The sequence below is a fragment of the Lepidochelys kempii genome, chromosome 4 (genome assembly GCF_965140265.1).
Source record: "Lepidochelys kempii isolate rLepKem1 chromosome 4, rLepKem1.hap2, whole genome shotgun sequence".
Lineage (NCBI taxonomy): Eukaryota > Metazoa > Chordata > Testudines > Cheloniidae > Lepidochelys > Lepidochelys kempii.
The window spans coordinates 73,386,025-73,411,069 of NC_133259.1; the positions used below are offsets into that span (position 1 = coordinate 73,386,025).

A 25,045-nucleotide genomic window follows, 5' to 3' on the forward strand; every position below is an offset into this window, starting at 1 on the left:
TTTTTAATTTTTAATAGGAGTTATATGTCTAATTCTCCATGTACTGTGCTCTGAATTTATGCTCCCACATTATGTGATGTGAAAGAGAGGAGTGTAGAAATGCAAAAGCATCGTGATAGAACTGAAATATCTTTTAAACAATACCTTTTTCAAATAAAAATTGTTGCTTTTCTCTACAGTCATTATTTTTATATATTTATTTATATAAGAATTATTTTTAAAATATGTGAGTGAAGTAAAAGAAACGTGTGAACAAGACTGCCTCAAATTGTAATTATATAAATTTTAAGAATGTAGATTTGTAGGCTAGATTAAAATAAAAAACAATAAAAACTCCACTGTTCTTTATCATGTCAAGATTCTTGCTCATCTTAAGAAGGCCATAGGGAACCAGAGCAGGAATCAAAGAAAGGAGAGGCCAGGAAATAAAGAGCTAACTCAAGGAGGTCAGTTGAAGAGCTAGGGAGAATACAGAGTATTGTCCTGTGACTCCCAGCAACCCACAGAGCTTCCTGCAGAGAGAACTCTAATGCTTTTAACATATTCCTTGCCTCCTTCGGCTGCCAACGCATGTCAAACATTTCTAAACAAATATAAATCAAACGAATTTGCCATTTTCATTAAGCTGGAATTAAGATTTGGACTGCATGTCTATATACAACTATACATGTAACTGTATGTCTTTTTACAACTATACATATAAAATTATGGGGTCTAAATTAGCTGTTACCACTCAAGAAAGAGATTTTGGAGTCATTGTGGATAGTTCTCTGAAAACATCCACTCAAAGTGCAGTGGCAGTCAAAGAAGTGAACAGAATGTTGGGAATCATTAAGAAAGGGATCGATAATATGAGAGAATAACATATTTCCTCTATATAAATCCATGGTAGGCCCACACCTTGAATACTGTGTGCAGATGTGGTCACCCCATCTCAGAAAAGATATATTGGAATTGGAAAAGGTTCAGAAAAGGGCAACAAAATGATTAGAGGTATGGAACAGCTTCCATATGAGGAAATTAATAAGACTGGGACTTTTCAACTTGGAAATGAGATGACTAAGGGGGGAGATGATAGAAGTCTATAAAATCATGACTGGTATGGAGAAAGTAAATAAGGAAGGGTTATTTACTCCTTCTTATAACACAAGAACTAGGGGGTCACCAAATGAAATTAATAGGCAGCAGGTTTAAACCAAACAAAAGAACATTTTTTTCCACACAACGCAGTCAACCTGTGGAACTCCTTGCCAGAGGATGTTGTGAAGGCCAAGACTATAATAGGGTTTGAAGAAGGAGTAGATAAGTTCATGGAGGATAGGTCCATCAATGGCTATTAGCCAGGATGGGCAGGGATGATGTCCCTAGCCTCTGTTTCCCAGAAACTGGAAATGGGTGACAGGGGATGGATCACTTGATGATTACCTGTTCTGTTCATTCCCTCTGGGGTACCTGGCATTGTCCACTGTTGGAAGACAGAACCCTGGGCTAGATGGACCTTTGATCTGACCCAGTATGGCCGCTCTTATGTTCTTATGTCAGTATCTTAAGTTTGGGGGGGGGGGTTTAACCCTTACAAAGAGGTTAGTTATCAAATAGCCACCAAAAAAGGACCAAGAAATTCAGAATTAGGGTTTAACCTAAAAGAAACCCAAACATTTGAAAATATAGAAATGTACAGAATTAGAGCTGCCATAGCATCTCCCTGGGGAGGAAATAATCTCGATGAAATCCTAACTCCCATTCACTTAAATTGGGCCAGGATTTCACCCTTTGTGTCAGCTTCCTCCACCCATAGCAAACAAGTTCATCTCATTATTGGGCATGAAAAGCAGACTGCCTTAATCTTAATTGTACAGTGGCTGTATGACCTTTGGGCTTCTTTACAGGAAAAGACATACTTCACAAATTCCCGATTAGACAAGTAGTATACTGAAAGCAATCATTTCATGTGGCACACATAGTATTAAACTACAGGCTAGCATAATATTGAATCCTCCTAGGCACAGGTTATAAGATTATGGCATTATTATGAAAGGAATAAAGGTTAATGTGTGGATGGAGCATAACTCTTTGTATTGAAGACATGCGTATATGAAAACTGTTATAAAATCAATGATCTGGGCTTCACATTTTTATATTTCATCCACAAGTTGTATTAGTACAGTATCTCCTGTACATTTAAGATGTCTGCAGCCATAGACTGAAGCCTTCTCAAAGATGATAAAAGCATGATCAAAGAACTTGATGGTGATCTCAGTACAGTGATTTTTCCCAATTTATAATGTCCCCAGCCTTTGACTACAGACATCTTGAAAGGTCTCAACAAGTCTTGGTCCAAGTATTAATATCTCAGCCTGTAGTTATGAAAGGAACAAAGTCAAGAAGATGAAAGAGTGACATTAATATAGGGCAGGTTGCAGTTATTAGGATGGTCTTAACTGTGCTTTTCCACAATTTCAAATATGTGGATTTCTTTTCAAGTTAAGCTTAACTATGGATTGCCTGGGTTTCTAATAGTTGACTCTTGGTAACTATTATGCTCTTAGATGGTGCTTACCCTTTGTCACCACAATGTACTCTTAGCCTTTACTTCAGCTTATCAATATCAGTAATCTCATAATATAGTGTAGTGATTAGCCCTCCTTTGAATAACATTTTATGTTCATGCTATTTGCAATTACGTTTATTATCATCAAGTATAAAATGACCAACCTTAGAAATTCTACTGGCTTCCAGGAGAGTACATCATTACCTACTCCCACGCAAAACAGCAAAATATTTTTGATAAATGATGTGACAATACCTGAGCTTCTAAGAATGGAATAGCAAATAGGTCAAACACACAGGTAAAAGGAATGATGATTTGGGAAGCCAAGAAATGTCTTGCCCTGATCTGCCCATCTTTAATACTCTGAGATTTAAGGTAGCCTCTCCCTAACCTAGAGAGGTTCTGCTAATAAAGACTCTGTTGAATTTATTCAGCACAGTCTCCAAAGTATAATTATTTAGTTGTTTCATTAGTAAACAGAGACTGAGTGTGGCTGGGGCCAAGCAATCCTAAGACATAAAATGTGCATGTAGCTAATACAGGAGTCAATTTGTGGTTTAATTTTGAAGTGAAAATGACTTTTGAATAACTGTTCACCAACATGAGTAAAAGGTTCAAAATCCAGCTCCACGTTATTAAACAAGGAGGAACTGTTCAGGGCCTGATCTATTTATCAGCTCTCACTATAATTAAATATTACAACCTACACGTAGATATGTACAGTTCCTAAAGCCCCAATCAGGATCAGGGCTCCATTATGCTGGAAAATATAAAACCACATATGAAAACATGGTCCTGCGCCAAAGAGCATAATACTGAGCAATGAGTTTTCACATTTAGCTTGGGCAAAAAGCCTGTCCATTTAATTAGTAAAGTGATTATTTCTACAAACATGCGTATTATTAATTATTATTATGTAGCTTTTATATAGCACTTTTCATCAGTAGATATTGCTTAGCTAATATGGAGTCCATTCATATTATTTCATTCCTTTCTTGCTGCAATTTTTAACTACTAACATATCAGAATATATAAACCCCCTCCCCCAAGAGACATATTTCCTCTGTAAACATATCCTAACCTTTTCCAAAGATGCTATTGAAATTAACATAAGTAATGAAGGTTGTCATATTAACATACCCAGGCACTGACACATCTGCCGCAGGTGGTGATTTTGAAATCTCCATAGAGATCCTTGATGGCACCAGTCGTAAAGAATCCCTCTACCATCAGCAAAATGCCGTAGACAAAGAATGCAGCTGCTATGCCATAGATCACATACTTGAAGATGTCAATCCTGTACAAGAAGTGTGAGAAAGTTAAATATCTCAACAACAGTTCAGTGATGACTCTGAAATGTCAGTGTTGTATAATAAGATCTCCTCTAGCATAAGCTTTTTTAGAGTGGAAACTCTTCAGTGCTGATGTTCTATAATAACTGCATTTAAAGACTTGTCTAAATGTTGCCTTATGTAGCATGTGGCTGATACATCTGAATAATGGTTACACAAAAAAATAAGGGCTCCCTTCACTTAACGGTATTCAAAAATTGTCCTGGATCAGTAAGAGAGCACTATTTAAGTTCCAAATAAATCCAAAGTCAATTCATCCACATTTGATTTTATTACCTAAAGAGTGTAATAGGATTACAATACATTTAATTAGCAAACATGAATAGAAAACATGATTCTGAAAAGATTCCCTTAAATATCATCCTGCTTCCTGGACAGTTACAGAAATTGAAATGTAATGTGTCATGAAAAAGAGGCTCAGTCACAATCTTCAATCAACTACTCATCACCGTACAATTAGTTATATTTAGTTCTCACGTGGCATTATTAATTTCTGCTAAAAACTCTCTCTCCTCATTATTTTTATCCATTATTCCCCAATGGACAAAGTGCATTTTTGGAGACAGCATTTAAAAAGGATTCCCTAGACACCATATTGAACCTGGTCCCTGTTACTGTTAGCCACACATGGCAGAAGAGTTACATATTCATGGAATGTCTTCCATGCCAAGGGATCTCAAAACATTTTATAAATTATTGGACGAGTCCTGCTCACCTACTTCCGGCAATATAAGCAGGATTATTATCTGTATTATGGTAGTGTCTACAGGCCCCTGCTGAGATCAAGGGGCCATTGTGTGGGCACTATAGACACCCATAATAAGACACAGTTCCTGTCCTGAAGAATTTACAGTCTAATTTACGGCAAGGCATAGTGAGTATTACAAGGGGACTACACACGAGTCAAGCAAGAATTGAGATCTAAATCTACTGATAAAATGTGAGATTCTCTGCTATGCCTCTGAAAGGGGGCTTTAAGTCATGCTTTCACCTTTCTAATCCTGGGATACTGTAGTGACTGGAAAGGCTCTTGGCAGAAAATACACACTCCTGGAAGGTTTAAGTAACGATAGCTTCCCCAGGCTGTGCTATGGGCCCCAACATTGCCTGGAATTTGCACATGGCATGCTGTGACCCAGCCCACTATGTATCCCTCCTGCCCCCCGCTTTGACCCCAATACTGGGGCTTGTGAGGAGGCCCTCAGAAAGCAGCCTTGTGACTGTCTTCTGCAGTGCCTGAGTCAGGAGAATTCCCCCTCAGCAAGATCATGGGTTTTATAATCCATTTATGCTGCTCCAGCCCATTTACCTGCTATAAAGGGGTCAGAGTGGAGGGTTCGGGATCTCACAATTTGTTTTAGATGAGAAATTTTCAACCTTTCTCCATACCAGGACCACTCTGCAACCAATCCCCACCCCCCTTACTTATCTATATCGAATCTTCCTCCAATTTAGCAATATTGCAGGGCCCAGAGTTTGTAACCCCTTGATATCTGTTTGCAGTTCTCCTGGGGGTCAAAACGCCCAGGTTGAGGACCCTTGATTTAGATTAATCCTTTCAATCACCACTGCATTCCAGCCATCTCTTGGGTGAAGTGAAGGACTACACAATATTTCAGCTATTATAGTGTCTGTCATATTATGAAATGTCAGTAGTAATAACGTATAATGACCTGTCATGTCATTATGACATGACTTGGTATGTCATCTCATGCACTGGTATTACTGACACACAATAAAATAATGTAAAATACAATTATAACATTGAAATAAAATTCATTTCAAAATGGAACATAATATATTGGTTCCTTTTTTTCTGTGGGAAAATTTGTCAAAATTAAAAAAAATCAGTTTCATTGAAATTGCATATTGCGCTGAAAAACAAAGTTTCCACAAAAATATTTTCAACCTTATCTATGAAATATAACTGTAAATGTAGGTTTTAAGACGAGTCTCAAAGCTCAAGTAACATATCTTTGAATTTAAAAAGCTTGTGAAATTGCAGGTCATCCAAACTGAGACATAAATGTGCACTTTGTATGTCAAATGTCTCAGCATAAATGTCTCTTCAGGTGTCTTCAGTGTTTATGAGAACAGTTGAAACAAGCTTTATTAATTGCTAACCAATGATCTGGCACCCGGTTGAGGGCAAGATATGTATCATGAATAACTGAGTCAGAAAATAGCTTGAGGAACATTTTTAATTGATGCTGAACTGAAAAGGGCTGGGAAAAAACATGCTAAGCTTTTACCTTTAACAAGGTGCCGTATCCTAATAAAGAATCTGCTCTCAAGATATTTTTCTGCTACGTTTCCTAGGCTCACAATCAGATGATTCTAAAGAGTCACATTTGATATCTGCATTTAGAAACCAGATATCTGAACTAAGGATGTAGATACTCCGATGGAAGAATACAGTCTGATTCATCTGCATCTCTAGAAACCTCATAATTGTTCAGAGAGTTGCATAGTGTCTCATGTTTGTTCTTATGTTAAAATACTTGTCAAAAATCCCCTTTCAGTTGGTTTTATGGTAATTCAGCAAGTATAAAATTCATTTTCTACAAAGACCTTAAATGACTGATTTTGGAGCAAATCTTGCCATTATTTATAAAGATATACCCTGATAATAAAGGAAATGGACAAAAATAGTTAAAATATAACTTGATTATAGGTTCAATTCTACCTCTTACACTAGTCATATACTTCCATAATGGCACTGTTGGAACACCAGAGGGCTGATGTCAACAGATCCTCAAAGGCCAGAGTGTAGGAAACATATCTATATCGCTCAGTGCTATAGAAATAGAGAACTGTAGTGGAGCTGTAGGGATTGTGAGATGCAGTTCATGCCATTGGTAATATTTCAACCCTTGCAGCAGCCTAGAATCTGGGTGGGAAAAAGGTGGCTTTAAATTATCTTTGCTATGCCTCCCCAGATACTCCATCTCCTGTGCTGCTCCTCAAAAAGGCACATCACAGAACCGAGCCCAAGCCCAAATGTTTAGACCGCAATTAAATAGCTCTGTAGCCTGAACGCCGTGAGCCTGAGTCAGCTGACATGGGCCAGCCGCGGGTTTGTAATATCAGTGTAAACATACCCTAGAACTCCCATTGTCATCAGTGGAAATGAGAATAGGCCCATAACTTCCATTAAAATCAATGGAAACAAGTCATACCCAACTGTCTTCTGTTGAAGCAGGGTCAGGCATTTTGGTCTTGTCTAAACTAGGATTTTTCAGACCCATAATTTCCAACAGGTGCAGTTTCACCAAGTGGAAGTGAATTAAGGCCATTTTGATTCTGAATGAGAGTGGCCACGTAGGGGTTTAATGCAGTTTAACCAATCCACTTTTAATTCACATTTTTAGTTAATTAGGATTAACTTTCCTGAGTGTCACCATGTAGACAAGTCTTTATGTCCCTTTGAAAAAACACATCCCTTGTGTAGATGCAACCTCTTTCTCTGTGTGTATGTGTGCGCACACGTGGCTAAAAGTGAGAAAATATGTTGCTCTCTAATGGCTGGTGTCAATTTAGAAAGGACGTTTGGTATTGCACCAGCTGACATCTTTAGTTCAAGAGGTAGTTAGATGTCCATGGTTCTAGGGTCAAAAGGCCAGGATTCTGGTCTTGCTCTGCTTCATTATGGAGAGAACCAGCCTCTCCATAGTTAAGACTGGAACTACAGTCCAAACATAAGGCTGAATTTGATCCCTATGTACTTTAGCTCCAAAAGAAAGAAATATTTTCATGCTTACAAATGTTCAGAATAAATCTCACTAACAGCTATAATGCTTTTGGAAAATGTTGATTGAGTACACATTGAGAAAAAAAATTAATTAAAACTTCATCTAAAACCTTTGCAATGTCTAAGGCTTGTCTGCCCAGGAAAATGGTCTTGGTCTGCCCAAGAAAATCATATTATATCACAAAAGTGAATCATAGGTAGAATTTTACATTGACTCATGCTGGAAGTTTTCAAGGGCAGGACTAGTGGAATATTCAGAAATTACCATTGTTTAAAAATTATAAATTAATTAATAAAAATTATTCTTTTGAATGAAGCTGATGGGGGTAAAATGGCTTAGAATATTTATTATTAATGGTATTATTGTTTATGCTGCAGTAAGACCCCCAAAAAAACCATTTAGGATTGGGATGCCAGGAGCCAAGAAGGTCCAGGGAAAGAGCAAAGGGGGAGACAGAAGCCAGTGGGTGGGATGTGGTGAACAGACGCAGGGGAGAGAAAGAGGGGGCTGAGTGGTGTATAGCAATAGAGGAGGACTGGAGGCTGGAGAGGTTAATAGGAGCAGAGGGGAGAAGATGATTGGAGCCAAAATTACAAACCTTGCATTCAGTGCAGTATTTGAATGCTGTGCATAAATCGCATGAGGCCATACACTGAATGAGGAGGAATAAAAGAAATATTGAATAACTACTGTGACAAAGTTCCTCCTCTGCCTTGGTGGGTCCTGCGCTTATTGGTGGATTTGCTCGCCTCAGAGATTCACGGGCAGCCCTCAGTTTGGCCATTTTTGCTAGTGGCTCAAACCTGCCGTTCACTCAGCTAACCTCATCACTGGCCAGCATGGGGAAAAGGAAGGAGAACAATCCCTGCAGTCTCTGCTGATCCACCTAGTGGGTCAGGGACCTTCCCCTCTGGTGGGACCCACAGTCCAGGTCAACTCCTCTTGTATTCAGTAGGGAGTTGGGGGAATGGGGGGAACCCGGGCCTGCCCTCTACTCTGGGTTCCAGCCCAGGGCCCTGTGGATTACAGCTGTCTACAGTGTTTCATGTAACACCTGTGTGACAGCTACAACTCCCTGGGCTACTTCCCCATGGCCTCCTCCCAACACTTTCTGTATCCTCACCACAGGACCTTCCTCCTGATGCCACATAGTGGTTTGTACTCCTCAGTCCTCCAGCAGCACGCCCTCTCACTCTCAGCTCCTTGCGCACCCCTCACTGACTGAAGTGAGGTCCTTTTTAAACTGGGTGCCCTGATTAGCCTGCCTGTCTTAATTGATTCTAGCAGCTTCTTAATTGGCTCCAGGTGGCCTAATTAGCCTGTCTGCCTTAATTGGTTCCAGCAAGTGCCTGATTGTTGTGGAACTGCCCCTGTTACCTTACCCAGGGAAAAGGGACCTGCTTAACCTGGGGCTAATATATCTGTCTTCTATCACTCTCCTGTAGCCATCTGGCCTGACCCTGTCACACTACCAATTCAGGGACCCTGTGGGAAAAATCATGTGTGATCATGTAATTAATGTAATCATTCTGCAGACACACAAAGGGTCTGAGTTAAGGTTACAAAGGCAACCTTAATTATAACAGTTTCTACCTTCAGAGTGCTTGACTTTAAGAAAGACTATTTGGAATGCAGTTATTGTGAAACAATTGTGTTGACTGAAGTGAAATAAATTTTTAGAGCGTAAAGAAAGAATTATTTTGTATGCCGTCAAAGTCTGGTAGAGAATATTTGTGTTATGGACCTATTCAGGTAGAGATCAGCATGTTCATAAGATTTTTCCAACCTATAGTTCAAGCTGTGCTTGCACTGAGCTAAATTAAATCAGTTTGACTGTACAACTTTTCCTCTGTCAATTTTTTTCTACTGCTGGTTATTAACTATTCCACATTAAGCAGACTTTATAAATAATTAATCTGAGTTTGGATTCAGTCCAACCTGAGGGACATGAGAATAGCATTAGAGAAAATAGTCATTTTTTCCTAACAGAAGCAGCCACTGTGCTTTGCCACCCAAGTGTGCTGTCATCTTGGAAGAACAAACGGTGCAATTAAGTGCAGAGTGGCCTGTCCCAGCAGAATCAAGTTACAGATATAAAAAATATAGGTCATCTCATTCTTTCCCACATCAGTTCTCTTCAGTATTTTTCCTTGTACTTTAGCAAATCTAGTTTCAATAATAAAACAACAATAGTTAATAAGATAAACCCCAAGCACTTTATGAACATTCAAAAGCTGTGAACTTTGAAGAAGAGATTGTTGTAACAAACAATATATATTCTGATGTGGGTTTAGCTCTTTGAATGAAGAAAATGTGGATTCACAAATGTGATAAAATTTGCAATGTCTATTATTTGCAAAATATTATTCAACCACTCACTTTCAAAAAATGTTCAAAAAATGAAAAAAATATTTCCAGATAATTATTCAGTGAAATAATGTCAAAAGTTGTAATGGATATTATTTGCAAAAATGAGAGGGGCGCCTTCTCCTAGACATTGGGGAAAGGTGGCTCCCAGGAGAAAGAAGGAGGTGTAATCAAAGCCCTCCTTCATATTGGGTTGATCACCAAGTGATACAGCAGCAAGAAAGCAGTTTGGTGCTACTTACATGACATAGGTAAGCACATGCTCATAGGACTGAACATGTTCTTAGATTTTAAGGCCAGAAGGATCCATTATGTTCATCTAGTCTGACTAGGCCATAAACCAGTGGTGGGCAACCTAGAGCCCGTCTGAGTAATCCACTGGCTGGCTGCAAGACAGTTTGTTTACATTGACCATCCGCAGGCACAGCTGCCCACAGTCCCAGTGGCTGCAGTTCACTGTTCCCGGCCAATGGGATCTGCGGGAAACAGCAGCCAAAGCATCCCTGTGGCCTGTGACACTGCCCGCAGCTCCCATTGGCTGGGAACGATGAACTGCAGCCATTGGGAGCCATGGACAGTCAATGTAAACAAACTGTCTCACTGCCTGCCAGCAGATTACCCTGACGGGCCACAGGTTATCCATCACTGCCATAAACCGTGACAGTAATTTCTACATCAAAATGCATGTTGTATGGACCCAAGACCAGCTGTGCCTGTTACATACCTGCTAAAGAAACTCCTTGGTTACCCAAAAAAAAAAAATGAACATCACCCTCAAAGATTGACAGAAGCTCAGGCCATGTGTAGTTTACGTGTTCCAAGAGGCTGGAGCTCTTTCACATCTGAGACCTGTGAATTTCTAAATTCTGCAGGAATGATGCTCTGGGCTTGTCTATCTCTGGGGGAAAAAGTCAGTATCTCTACGATTGGGCTACTCTTGGAGAACAGATTGAAAACGTGCTGGGCTGGCATGCTGAAATCTGAAGGTTTCCCTTGAGGCATTCACATAATAGGGATTATCCTGTTTTTGAAGGAAAAGACCAGCACACTCTGTCATCAATCTCTGCACAGAACTCCTCTGTGAACTAAGTGATGGGATATGGCCATTTATTATTTGTTTTGTTTTGCTGAATAAGGAGAGTGTGTGGAACAGACAGTGTAAAGAGCTGCAATTAAGAGGCTTTTTTCATTGGTATATGTATATCCAAAGTTTCCCAGTATTGCCTCTCCCAAGATTATACATTGGCTCCTACTGAGAGCACTTGGAGGCAATATATTTTCAGGCATTGGGATCCAAATAAATGGACCTACACTGATTTACACCAACTGAGGATCTGGTCCCAAAAAAAAACCTGTCAGCTATGAGCCTTTCCTGTTTTTACTGCGTCCCAAAATGGATTAATACTGTAGGAATTCTGAAGCAATTACATGATGCAGCCTAAGGATTGTGCACGCTCCAGCCCGAATGCTGAAATATTAGTAATCAGTCAGCAGAATATGAGAGATTTTTTCTATCCAAGCTGCTTTATACTGCTTTGGAATGCTCAAAATTGAACCCAAGGCAGGGGATTTTTATTCAATTAAAATACCTCTGTATTGCAAGCACTTAATGATGATTAACAGGAGCAATGCTCTCCTTAGATTTGCCTTGTGCCACTTGACTCTCTCACTGTGCAGAAAGCACTGTTAATAACATATTTCTCTCTCTGTCTCTCTGTGTATACATACTTCTATTTGAATAAGGGATAAAGTCCTACTATTACTGCAGTTTAGTTGTCCATCTAGCTACCGCATTTAGTATTACTGGGAAATTAATTTCACAGCATTTGGCAGCATTGTATAATTCTCGTTTTCATATCAGTCTGAATGTATAATAAGACAAGGTAGGTGAGGTAATCTCTTTTATTGGACCAATTTCCCTTGGTGAGAGAAACAAGCTTTCGAGCTTACACAGAGCTCTTCTTCAGGTCTGGAGAAGAGCTCTGTGGAAGCTCAAAAGCTTGTCTCTCTCACCAGCAGAAGTTTGTTCAACAACAGATATTACCTCACCCACTTTGCCTCTCTAATATCCTGGCTACCACAACACTGAATACAATGAATGTATAATGTAACTTCCCCACATAGAGATAATGGAATCAAGAAGAATACAGGCATTGAAAATATTGTAATTACTCAAAGGTGATAAATTGAACTCAACATTAAATTCTTTCCAGATACTTAGTGGTTTAAAATATTTCTATTTCCAAGTTAACAAAAATAAATGCAATTCTCACAGATAAATTCAATGGGTATAGCAGGCACTCAATTTGATTAGCACAGCTCAATTCATTTTTTAAATTTATTTTTTCAAGGTTGACAGATACACTTCACAGAAATGAACACAGAGCATAATCAATAAGATTGCCGGGGAGGGTGGGGGGAGGGAGGTGTTCAGGCCTTGTAAAATTTGAGTAAATGTTTTGTTCCAGGGATGTTAATGCCCACTAATCAATAGACAACAGAATACAAAAGTAGCACATGGGTTATGAAACTAGGCACATTTCTTTTAATATTATATGCCACAATGAAATACTGCTTAATATTCAGAGGCCAGGAATCAAATTCACTCATGCTGGCAGAGAGAGGTGTAATTTATTTCTCCCTGTACCAGCTGATCCCCCTGTACCCTTGGGGGAGTCATCCTAAGGGAAGGCAAGGAATGACATTACCACCTGCCCTGCCTCAGAGCTTCCAGTTTGCAGGGACAGCTTTCAGTTTTTGTGGGGGGAATCCACAGAAGCCCTAGCCATGGAGAATGCTGAGGAAATGCACTGATCCTTTGCATTTAGCAGTTTCCCTACCTAAGTCCCATTTTTTGCCCTGTCAGCCACCCACTGGAAGGCACTTTGCAAACACTTTCTGCCCATGCACCATCCCTCATTAGGCTTCTGAGGTTCTGTGACTAGGTGTCCACCAAACAAATGCAGGTTAAATCTAGTCCCTAGGCTACTGAATTTATCAAACTCAATGCCACTTCATTATGCAGAATGTCATAAAGGAGTATTTGGTAATAGCTGTTTCTGTGTATGAAGTCAAATTCTGGAGAATTAAGAAAAAGCATAAGCAAGCAGAAAGAGGGAATTATTAATATTCATACATTGTATATAGAGTAAGGCTGGAGCAACCCAAGTAACACCACAATTAAGACAAAAGAGTATACAATGCCTCAGGAAAAAAAAAGAAAAATATAAGTAATAGGCAAACATTAACGTGGCTCCATGAGGGACTTTTCAGAAATATCAGGTTAACATAGAGCCTGTACTATGAGTGGGGAATTGGGAAAAGGACAAAATGGAACTATATGGTGGTCAATTAAAGATTGCAGTGAAATGACAAAACAGAATGTGTTAATGCTAGCCAAAGGGGCAAAAGTGTGTCAATCCAACCTGAAGTACACCCCAGCAGCAGAACAAGTGCACTTACCTCAATTTCCCTTCTACAGAGTCCTCAAAACAAGCTTTCTTGCCTCAAAAATACCCCTTCATTGCACAGGTATATTACAAAAACATAATGCAAAACAGTCCAAACATAGTCCATTTCTCCCACCCACTGTATATAGGCCTTAACATCCCACATCCTCTAGTCCATCATTTTAGCACATCCTGTGTTCCCACCATACCTGGGCTCTTCTTCTGTCCTCTCCTGTTCTTTTACCAGGACTGCCTCCACAGCCCTTTCGGCTGGAATGGAACCCTGCTCTTCCCAGCAGAAATCCCCACTGCCTCTGCTGGGGTTCATCCCCACCAGAAGAGACTCATCACTCCCGATATTCTGTTGACCTCTTCCAGCTCTGCAGCACAAAATCACTGGTGGGTAAACCCGTCCACCATTCCCCTGACTTCAGCCCTCTGCTCTGGCTTGGAAGTCAGCAGGGAATTCCCTCTGCAGCTTTCTAACTTCAGCTCTCTCCAGCCCTGGATCTCTGACTTGGAGAGGTTAGAAAGCAAACCCCATTTGCTGCTCTCCTGCCCTCAACCTTTCCTAGCTACAGCTTCCTTCAGGGACCTTCTACAGCCTCCTGGTCTCCAGCAGCTCTCACCTGCCAATGTCTCTGAGTCTTTCAGGCAGCTCTCTCCTGCCCCTGTCCCCTAGGGCTCAGGTGTCCTTTTTTAAGCTCAGCTGGGGGTCAGATGCCCAATCACAGTGCACTGGCCTGTTCCCTCTAAAAGGGCAGGTGACACCCTTTGACAAAGGGCCTTTACAAATCTTGTTTATTGGTGAAAGGGAAAAACATACTCTAAAGGAACTATGACAAGTAGTAACTGAGATTCCTTTCAAGGCTGTGGCGCTGTACATTTCAAGAAACATTTCATGTAGAACCAAATTAAAGCATTTGCTAAACTCTTAATAAATTATGTTTGCAATATTATCTCCATCCAACTTGTTGGGGACTGCATAAAGGAAAGTTCATAGGTTTGTTGCATATGATATATAGCATGTGAATTCACACTGCTTCTTGTTCTTTAAGGGGCAGATTCTAATAGCTTACTCTCATTGGGTAACACATGATCCTAATGATGTCAACAGAACCATTTGTAGAGCAAGGTGCTACTCAGTAAGAGTAAAGGTGTCAGACGCTGTCCCTAATTCATTGGTTTCAGAGTAACAGCCGTGTTAGTCTGTATTTGCAAAAAGAAAAGGAGTACTTGTGGCACCTTAGAGATTAACCAATTTATTTGAGCATAAGCTTTCGTGAACTACAGCTCACTTCATCGGATGCATACTGTGGAAAGTGTAGAAGATCTTTTTATAGAAATGAAGCATGAAAAAATACCTCCCCCCACCCCACTCTCCTGCTGGTAATAGCTTATCTAAAGTGATCACTCTCCTTACAATGTGTATGATAATCAAGTAGAGCCATTTCCAGCACAAATCCAGGTTTTCTCACCCCCTCCCCCGACACACAAACGGGAGAGGAGGTAACCTCGCTGGCACCTGACCAAAATGACCAATGAGGAGACAAGATACTTTCAAAAGCTGGGAGGTAGGGTTTGTTGGCTGCAGGGACTTAAGTAGAGTACCTAGATTGGAGCAGGGCTGGGGAAGGGCTTGAGGAGCTGGGAGAGCTCCAGCCAGGAATCCCCAGGCTGCGGCCTAGTATTAGGCCCAGCAGGTACTGGAGTTGCAGGGGACAGCCCAAGGTTAGCCAGAGGCAGCAGGTACAAACCCTACCTCGCAGCTTTTGAAAGTATCTTGTCTCCTCATTGGTCATTTTGGTCAGGTGCCAGTGAGGTTACCTTTAGCTTCTTAACCCTTTACAGGTGAAAGAATTTTTCCTCTGGCCAGGAGGGATTTTAAAGGTGATAACCCTTCCCTTTATATTTATGACAGCCTCCTAAGCTATTCTGTCCTGCTGTGCTCTGATTTGGAAAGCCCCCTATTTAATTACCTCTTCTGTTAATTCACTAGATTTCTTTTTATGCATTGATTACAATCGCTTTTGTTTGCTCTTTGCTCATTAAAATGTTGCTACATCTATGTTTGTCTAGGTCTGACTAGATTTGTGTTAATGCCTCCTCAATGTTGTTTTATTTATATAAGAATATTTATTGTCTTTGCTTTTATTAGAATATGGAGTGTCAGATTGCTTTGCAACATAGCTCTTTTTGTAAGAGGGTGGAATTTTCCTCCCTGCCTAAGACTGCAAATGTATTTGGCCAAGTGCTGCCATACTCCACTGACTTTAATGTAGTTATACTAATTTATATCAGCTAGGAATCTGGCCCACTGTCTTTGGCACAGAAACTTTCTGATGTTATTCTTGTCAAGCTTTATTTTGTACATGTAACAAAATCATTCCAATGACAGAGCAACTGTCTCCTTTATTTAGATAGTGTTTTAACTGAAATTGAAATTTATTTGTTAATATTATTTTGCTCTTTACATGTTTGCTCTTTAAGTGAGTTTCTATTAACCTCTAGCACATTAATAAAAAGAAAAGTAGTCGGGAGTTTACTCATGCATTGGCCTGGGGCCAATACTCAGCACAGCAGTGATTTTCATTTTTAAAGCACAAATTCTGAGTCAATGCCTGAACACCAACCAAAGCATTATCAATGTGCAGCCGTATTCTGACGATCATCAACCCACTTGCCAGAAGGAAATAATCTGAGCAGAGCATCATACAAATGAAGCACTGCTAAGCCAGGACAATATGCACTATAACCCCTGACCCTATCCTGGAATATACCTCCACAGTTCTTGCCCCAAAAAATCTATGGAGTGGCCTCTCTATGGTTTTGGAACCAGGGTTGAGGAAGACAACTTCCAGTCCCATGTAGTCCACAGGTCTTCTGGCAACATTTGTCTCATTGATTGTGAAATGATTCAGGAAGCTTTATAATGCAGTATGGTATCTTACTGGATAATAACGCTGTATAAATGCAAGATCATTATCAATATATGGCAGCATGCACAGTAGATGGAGTAGCATCACCTATCGATCTGAGGCTACACCTACAATTGGAGCTAGGGGTGTGATTCACAGCTTGCACAGATATACGTGTGCTACCTCTCATCAAGCGAAAGTGGTAAACTTAGCAGCAGAGAGAAACAGCATGGATCTAGCTGACCTAAATACAAATCTGTCTGGACCCTATGCTGGTGTATATGCAAGCTGGGAATCAACCCCAGCTCCAGGTGTAGACATAGCCTTAGATTTCTACAATTCTTAGCTGCAATCAGATAATTTCAAGAAGGGTTGCTGTCACTGAAGAACTTGAATATCACAAAAAAAATTGAAGTGTTAATTTCCTTGTTTTTGTTCTAAAACAAATTGCAAATAAACACACAAACACACACATATAAATTCCATACTTGTTACAATGTATGCTCTTAGGAAAAAATGGGCTATGGGCAAATACCTATTAATGATAATTTTAAAGGGCATTGTTGACTCAATACAGCATTAAGGTCTATTGTCTAAAAACATTAGAATAATACTTTTAAAAAACTGATTGTTGTATCATTTCCTAAAGAATCTGCTATAGTTGATTCTGCAAATATGAAGTTGGAAAGTTCTTTAGAAGTTTATTATTATTAAGTGGATGGTGCATATTAACCCAGTTTAGAAACATCATAATACATGATTTAAATAACTACTGAAATAATTTTATATAATGGAATGTGCAGTAATAATCCTCATGAAAAGTCAGCACGTCTCTTTAGATGACTACGGTTAACAATTCTACATTTTTCTTTCAAATTATCAAATGTGACTAAGTGATAGTTTAGAATTATCTTTTAAAACAATTAAAGCTGTTCATAGCACAAACACACGCAATGACAAACAAACCGTTTTTTTAACTGTTTAACTCATATTTACTACTTATTTTATAGCAGCCCCCAGAAGCCCCAATCAGGTTCAGGGCTCCACTATGCTAGGTGCTGTACAAACAAATATAAAGGGACCATGTCTGGCCTCAAAGACCTTATAATCTAAGGCCCCTGTCCTGCAGATCTTGTATAGCACATTTTTATTTATCTATATGTCAGCATTTATAAATTGTCTTTTCTATAGCATCTAAGTGCAGAGTTTCAGCTCCAATTGATTTTTTTCTTAGAGCTAGTATACACATTTCTGGATATTCAGGATTTATAATGGAAACACTGAAATATCCTTTAAAATAAGCAACAGTGGCCATTCTGAATGGAGTGTGTAGGATTGTGTGAGAGTCTTGATCTTGGGTGGATAAATTAGTCAGCGTCATGGATGTTATTAACAACCCTCCACAACCAAAGAATAGTCCCTGTTGTGTGCACATTAAATAATGTACCATCACACATAAGATCAACCATTTATCCTATATCCTTTTAGGATCGAGATTTTACCAGCGCCTTCTACAGTGATACTACCCCGAACCTTAACTGGGATCCTAATTAAGCTGTTAATAATCAAAGTCAAGAACAGAAATTGCAGAGTCTCAGATAAATAAATGATTAAGCACTTCAAGACTCAGGCCACATTGAGCCAACCCAATGCCTATTTATTTTGTAAGGACAAAATATTTATAATAATTACAAACTGAGCGCAGCAATATGCATAAATTTCTGAGTTCATACAAGTTTCATTTGATCCATTTCTCATCTTGCTAGAACCTTTGCTAGCTAGTTTATATCAGCGGTATTAAAAAATACAGTTACATTCATTATTGTTTTTTCAGTTTATATTGTAGATAGAGATAGCCCGACAGAAAACAAGTAGTCCTATTTGTAGGGCCCTGCCAAATTCACGGCCCATTTTGGTTAATTTCACAGTCATAGGATTTTTAATATAATAAATATAATGATTTCAGCTATCTAAATATGAAATTTCACGGTGTTGTAATTGTAGGGATCATGACCCAAAAAAGGAGTTGTGGGGTAGTCTCAAGGTTATTATAGAGGGAGCTGCAGAGGCTACTACCTTCCTTCTGCGCTGCTGGTGGTGGCTCTGCCTTCAGAGCTGGGTAGCTGGAGAGCAGTGGCTGCTGGCCAGGAGCCCAGCTCTGAAGGCAGAGCCACCGCCAGTACCAGCACAGAAGTAAGGACAGCATAATATGGTATTGCCACCCTTACTTCTGCGCTGCTGCCTGCAGAGCTGGGCCCTCAGTCAGCAGCCACAGCTCTCCAGCTGCCCAGCTCTGAAGGCACCAGCACAGGAATAAGGGTGGCATGGTACGGTAAGTGTCATAAGATCAGTTCTCAGAAGAATTTAAATGACCAGTTTTATATTGATGCAATCCCTTTAAATCTTAAGGGAAATAATCCCTTTACATCTCAGCAGACCAAAACTACAGTTGTGGTTAGAATATGAAACATAGCTGATTATTTCATACTGTTAGTCCCTTGCGGATGCCGTCTCCTATGTCTCTTACTCCCTCCTCTTTCCAACATTTGTTGAACTGCCTGAAAATAGCTATTTGGAGAAAGCCCCAGGATACAGATGATATTGAAGAAGTTTGGGACAACTTGAAGTGAAGTATCAGAGAGGTCACTCAGAGAACCATACCATACAAGGTTGGTCCTAGTTAAAAAAAAAAAAAGTGAGATTTATTGCCGATTAAAAATGTGTTAGAACTGTCCAGTTTATTAACAATATATACATGAAGCAATGATTGGCAGAGGGGGCTGAATCATGAAGATGGTGCCTATTTCAACCTATTCTACCTGGACAATAAAAATGATCATTTAGTCTGTTGTTTTGATCCATTCAGGCTATTTTGGTTTGTGGACGTTTAACATGACTGTCTCTCCATTCAGATGGAACCCAAAAATAGACAAGAGGTTTTTCAGACTGAAGATTCTACACAAAAACAAATCCCACACTAGAACTGTTGTCATGTTCCATGGACTACAGTCAGAGTTTTTAGGGTCCAGGATAAGTTATCAAATCAGCGCTTCCCCAGGTCCACTTCCCTGCACTGCAGCAACCTTTGTGACTGTCTCTGATATCATCCCATCCAGCCCTGCTTCTTCCCCAACAAACCTCATCTCATCCTGGCTGCTTTTATTTAATAACCCGTCTCGCTAATGAAGATTTTTCCGGACTCAGTTCACTAATAAAGCTATACCAATATGTACCAGCTGAGGATCTGACCTTATGTTTTGTTTTTGAAATATGAATAGTAAATATGTATTTTCCAATTTCACATGTGGGTTTTCACTGCCTCCACATTGTGACTTCTTCGGGAAGGGACTGTTTCCTCTGTTGTGTGTGTGTGAGTGAGAGAGAGAGCGTGAGTGTATGTAGAGCCTAGACACATTGTGGGCACTATCAGAATACAACACATTAATAATAGCAACTGTTCTTTTTACAAATGCTATGTGGTAAACCCAGGACAAACAGCTACAAAAGGGGGGTAGTAATTAGTCCCAGGGGATTAAAAAGCCCCTCCCTATCCACTGAGGAGAGAGAACCATGGGGCAATAAGGTTCAGCTGGAAAAGGGGTTGAAAGGGAACCAATTAGGTTCAACTGTCTCCAACTACTTGGGATCTTTTTAAACGCTCCCCTGGGTGGTAGGAGGTGGAGAGTTAGGGATGGAGAGGAGCAAAGAAGCTGCCAGTAGGCTGTTTGCAGCAAGACACCAAACCTTCCCAGTAGGGAGGCTGCACTCGCTCCCCAGAAGGGAAGGAAAATAAGCACAACAGACTGACTGAGGAGAGGAGTAGCAGGACCCTGTGCCACCTATAAGGATTCGCCTTGCCCCAAAACTGAGTCTCCAAGGCGAAAAAGGACTGAGCCTACTGAGGCAAACAAGGTATTTTGCCACACATGGTGTCAGAAGTGGGTTGTGGTGAGTGAGTAATGCTCTGTGGCAAGCCATCTCAGTGCAGGGTAAATCACAAAAAAAAAAAAAATGGAGGATGTAGTGAAGGCGTTGGTACAGGCCACTGCGGCCCAACAAGAGGCTACCAGGGTGCAGATGGCTGCCCAGCAAGAGTCAGGATGCATCCAACAGGAGACGAACCAATTACTGATGAACCAGGTGGCCCAAGATCGAGCCACCCTGAATGAAGCAGTGAACCAGTTAAAAGCTCTGACCACGCTGAAGCATGGGCCCCAAGGGATCCGGCTGCTGCAGGCAAGCAACTATTTATAGAAGATGACTACGGACGACGACATAGAGGCATATCTCCTCGCCTTCGGGAGGACGGCGCTGCAAGGGACCTGGCCCCAAGACCAGTGGGCAGTTATCCTGGCTCCATTTCTGTATGGGGAGCTCCAGAAGGCCTATTTCGACATGACCACAGAGACAGCCATGGATTACCCCCAGCTGAAGGCGGAAATCCTGACAAGGTCAGGTGTGACGTCAGCCATACGGGTCCAGCGCTTCCATGAGTGGAAATACCGGGACAGCAAACCGCCGAGGTCCCAGCTATTTGATTTAATCCACCTCGCCCGGAAGTGGCTCCGCCCCGAGACCCATGGGCCAGAGAAGATAGTGGAAATCCTTGTGTTGGACAGGTACGTGAGGGGGTTGCCCCCAGACATACGGGGGTGGGTCCACCAAACGATCCCTCCTCCTGTGATGAACTAGTTGCCCTTGTAGAGAGACATGTAGCAGCCCAAGAACTTTCGCGGACCACCGGGGAAGGAAGGCGCCAGAATTGGAGACAAGTCTCTGCGCCGAGGCCCTGGTTTGCCCTAGCACCAGACCGGACTATGGAGGGGAGGAAGGAGGCTGAAGAGCGGCCAGAGGTCCCAGAGAGACTTGAGGACTTGGGGAGAAAGGCTCGGGGGATAAAGCCCAGTAGCCCGAAAAGTCGGGGGCTGCCCCAAGCAGGGTACCGATGTTATGCATGTGGCGAATTGGGGCATATCGCTGCCCAATGCCCAAATCTAGAAGAGCCCATGCAATGCAAACTGGGAGATATAGGGGGACCATGTGATCTAATAAGTCTAGTTGGGGTTGCAATGGTCCCTCATAGATACATTAGACCCATTAAGATGAATGGTATAGAGACCACCGCGTTAGTAGTAGACTCGGGAAGTGCAATCACACTGGTCTCAGGAAAGCTGGTCGGGCAGGACCAACTATCCCAGGCCAAATGCTCAGGAATATCCTATGTACATGGGGATGTCAGTTACTATGCGATCATCCCCGTAAAAATAGAAGTCTCGGAAACCCCACTAAGGTGACGGTGGGAGTAGTTCCGAAACTCCCCTACCCAGTCCTTATTGGATAAGACTTCCCGGGATTTGATAGCCTACTCCCTGGGGAGAAGGTGGAAGAAAATAATGAACCCGGGACCCAGGGGGTGGCCCAGATAGATAACCCCACCTCCCACCCCAGCCTTCCACTAATTTGGCCAGGATTTGTTCTCCCCACCAGGAAAGCCCCGGAAGACTCAGAGGGAACGGAGGGCAGATAAAAGGAGGGGAATGAGGATCCTGACCCAGTACCAGAAATCTACGCTTGTAGGGGAAAGAGGTGGCTCAAAGAACGGTGGGGCGGGGCAGGATATCAACGACCCAATAGCTGGACCTAGTTCCCTGGGAGTTTTCCCCGAGGGGGAGACAGAGGTAGATCCCCCTGAGTTTGGACAAATGGGGACCTCACTTGGGAATTTTCATCAGGATAAGGCCAATGATCCAATATACCACAATATTCATAAAGTAGTAGTCAAGGTAAATGGGGTCCCCGTGGAGAGGAGAGTCAAGGGCCCAGGGCCATATTATGTGATTAAGGGTGATCTGCTATACAGAGTAGTCTGGGTCCAAGAGCAAGTCGTAGAACTCCTCTTGGTCCCACAGAAGCATCAGAGGGGTGTGATGGATCTTGTCCACAGCCATCAGTTTGGGGGCCATCTAGGGATAGATAAGACCCTTGATTGGACTCTGCAGAGGTTTTTTTGGCCTGCCATTTATGTGGTGGTCCGGCGATATTGTACCTCCTGTCCGGAATGTCAGTTATTTGGGCCCCGACCACATCTAAGGGCCCCTTTGGTACCTCTACCAATTATTGAAATTCCATTTGAGCGAATAGCTATGGATCTAGTAGGGCCACTGGAGAGGTCAGCCCGGGGTCATCAGTACATTCTGGTAGTACTAGATTATGCCACCCGATATCCCTACGGAACACTACGTCCAAGACCATAGCCAAAGAATTAGTCTGGATTTTTTCCAGAGTAGGGATACCTAAAGAGATCCTGACAGACCAAGGGACCCTCTTTGTGTCTAAGTTAATGAAGGACCTATGTACAATGCTGCATTTGCGGACCCTCAGGGCGTCAGTCGATCATCCCCAGACCTATGGTTTTGTCGAACGCTTCAATAGAACATTGAAGAACATGCTACGGAAAGTGGTTAGTTATGACGGGAAAGACTGGGATGCCCTGCTGCCTTACTTGCTGTTTGCTGTACAGGAAGTTCCCCAAGCTTCCACTGGATTCTCCCCATTCGAGCTGTTATATGGTCGCCACCCCAGGGGCATATTGGACATGGCCAAAGAGGCTGGGAAGAACAGCCGAACCCAGAGAGAAATATCGTTGAACATGTATTGCAAATGAAAGACAAGATAGCCAAAGTCGCCCCCCTTGTGCGCGAACACCTGGAGAAGGCCCAAGGGGCCCAACGGACATACTACAATCACCAAGCAACAACCCGGAAGTTCCAGGTGGGAGACCGGGTAACGGTGCTCATACCCACGGCAGAGAGCAAGCTCCTGGCCAGGTGGCAGGGGCCATATGAGATAACAGAAGCCATAGGAGAAGTCGACTATAAGGTCCGACAGCCGAGTTGCCGGAAGCTGGAGCAGATCTACCATAGAAACCTGCTGAAACCATGGCAGGATAGAGAAGCACATGTGGTTGCGCTAGGGGCACCATCCCCTAAAAGCTACCAGCCCGACCAAGTGGGAATATCCCCGGAGATGACTCCAGAGCAAGTGATCAGCCTGAAGTGATCAGCCTGATTAAATGCAACCAGGATGTGTTCTCAGAAAAGCCAGGCAGGACTACTGAGGTTCACCATCACATCCTCACAGGGCCTGGTGTGAAGGTGAACGTCAAGCCATACCGGATCCCGGAGGCCAAAAGAGAGGGGATCAGGACAGAGGTCACGAAAATGCTGGCCTTAGGAGTCACTGAAGAATCTCATGGCCAATGGTCAAGTCCAGTGGTTTTAGTGCCTAAGCCGGATGGCAGCGTGAGGTTCTGAAACGACTTCCGAAAGCTGAATGAGGTGTCCCAGTTTGATGCATACCCTATACCCCGGATAGATGAGCTAATTGACAGATTGAAAAAAGCATGGTTTATGTCTACCCTTGACCTGACCAAGGGCTATTGGCAGATCCCCCTGGCCAAGGCCGACAAAGAGAAGACAGCCTTTGCAACTCCAAAGGGACTATATCATTATACTGTCCTCCCCTTTGGGTTGCATGGGGCGCCCGCTACTTTCCAAAGGCTCATGGACAAACTGTTGTGACCACATGGCAAGTACGCAGCAGCCTATCTCGACAACGTTATCATATATAGCCCCAACTGCGAGACACACTTGGAGAAGGTGGAGGCAGTGCTGCATACCCTGAGGAAGGCAGGGCTGACGGCAAACCCCTCCAAATGTTCGCTCGGGCTAGCTGAAGCCAAATAACTCGGGTATATAGTGGGGAGGGGCATGGTGAGGCCCCAACTCAACAAGTTAGAAGCAAAACAGAAGTGGCCCCGACCACTCCGAAAAAAACCGGTCAGGGAATTCCTGGGACTAGTGGGGTACTATAGATGGTTCATTCCCCACTTTGCCACCAGGGCATGCCCATTAATGGACCTAACGAAAGCTCGGAGCCCAGACATAGTAAGCTATGGATGACGGCGGCTGAAGACGCTTTTTCAGATCTATGGATGGCCCTCTGCACTGACCCCATACTTGTGGCCCCAGACTGGGGGAAGGAGTTTATCCTAAAAACCGACGCCTCTGATGTAGGGTTGGGGGTGGTACTTTCACAAATGGTCGGGGAAGACGAACACCCCATCCTCTTCCTCAGTAGGAAGCTCCTGCCTAGGGAACGGAAATACACTGTTGTCGAAAAATAATGCCTGGCAGTAAAATGGGTGGTAGAAAGCCTCCGCTACTATCTACTGGGACAGAGATTTACCTTTGTCATGGACCATGCCCCTCTGCAGTCGATGCACCAAAGTAAAGACAAAAATGCCAGAGTGATGAGATGGTTCCTGTCGCTTCAACCCCTCCACTTCGGAGTACAACGTAGGTCTGGAATCCAACATGGCAATGCGGATGGCCTGTCGAGAGTGCACTGTTTGCCGACCCAAGTAGCCCAACCCCATAGTGCTGGGGGGGGAAATATGTGGTAAACCCAGGACAAACAGCTACAAAAGGAGGGTAGTAATTAGTCCCAGGGGATTAAAAGGCCCCTCCCTATCCGCTGAGGAGAGAGAACCATGGGGCAATAAGGTTCAGCTGGAAAAGGGGTTGCAAGGGAACCAATTAGGTTCAGCTGACTCCAACTACTTGGGACCTTTTTAAACCCTCCCCTGGGTAGTAGG

The 25,045-nt window shown here is 42.3% G+C and overlaps 1 protein-coding gene across 2 annotated transcripts in view; it reads right to left on the reverse strand.

The window, feature by feature from the left end:
* GPM6A (glycoprotein M6A) overlaps positions 1–25,045 on the reverse strand; it is a 344,803-nt gene that overhangs the window by 35,373 nt on the left and 284,385 nt on the right. For both annotated transcript variants that reach the window (XM_073341667.1, XM_073341666.1), the window contains exon 3: positions 3,692–3,848. In XM_073341667.1, coding sequence (XP_073197768.1) covers positions 3,692–3,848 — 157 coding nt within the window. The remainder of the gene's footprint in view (positions 1–3,691; positions 3,849–25,045) is intronic.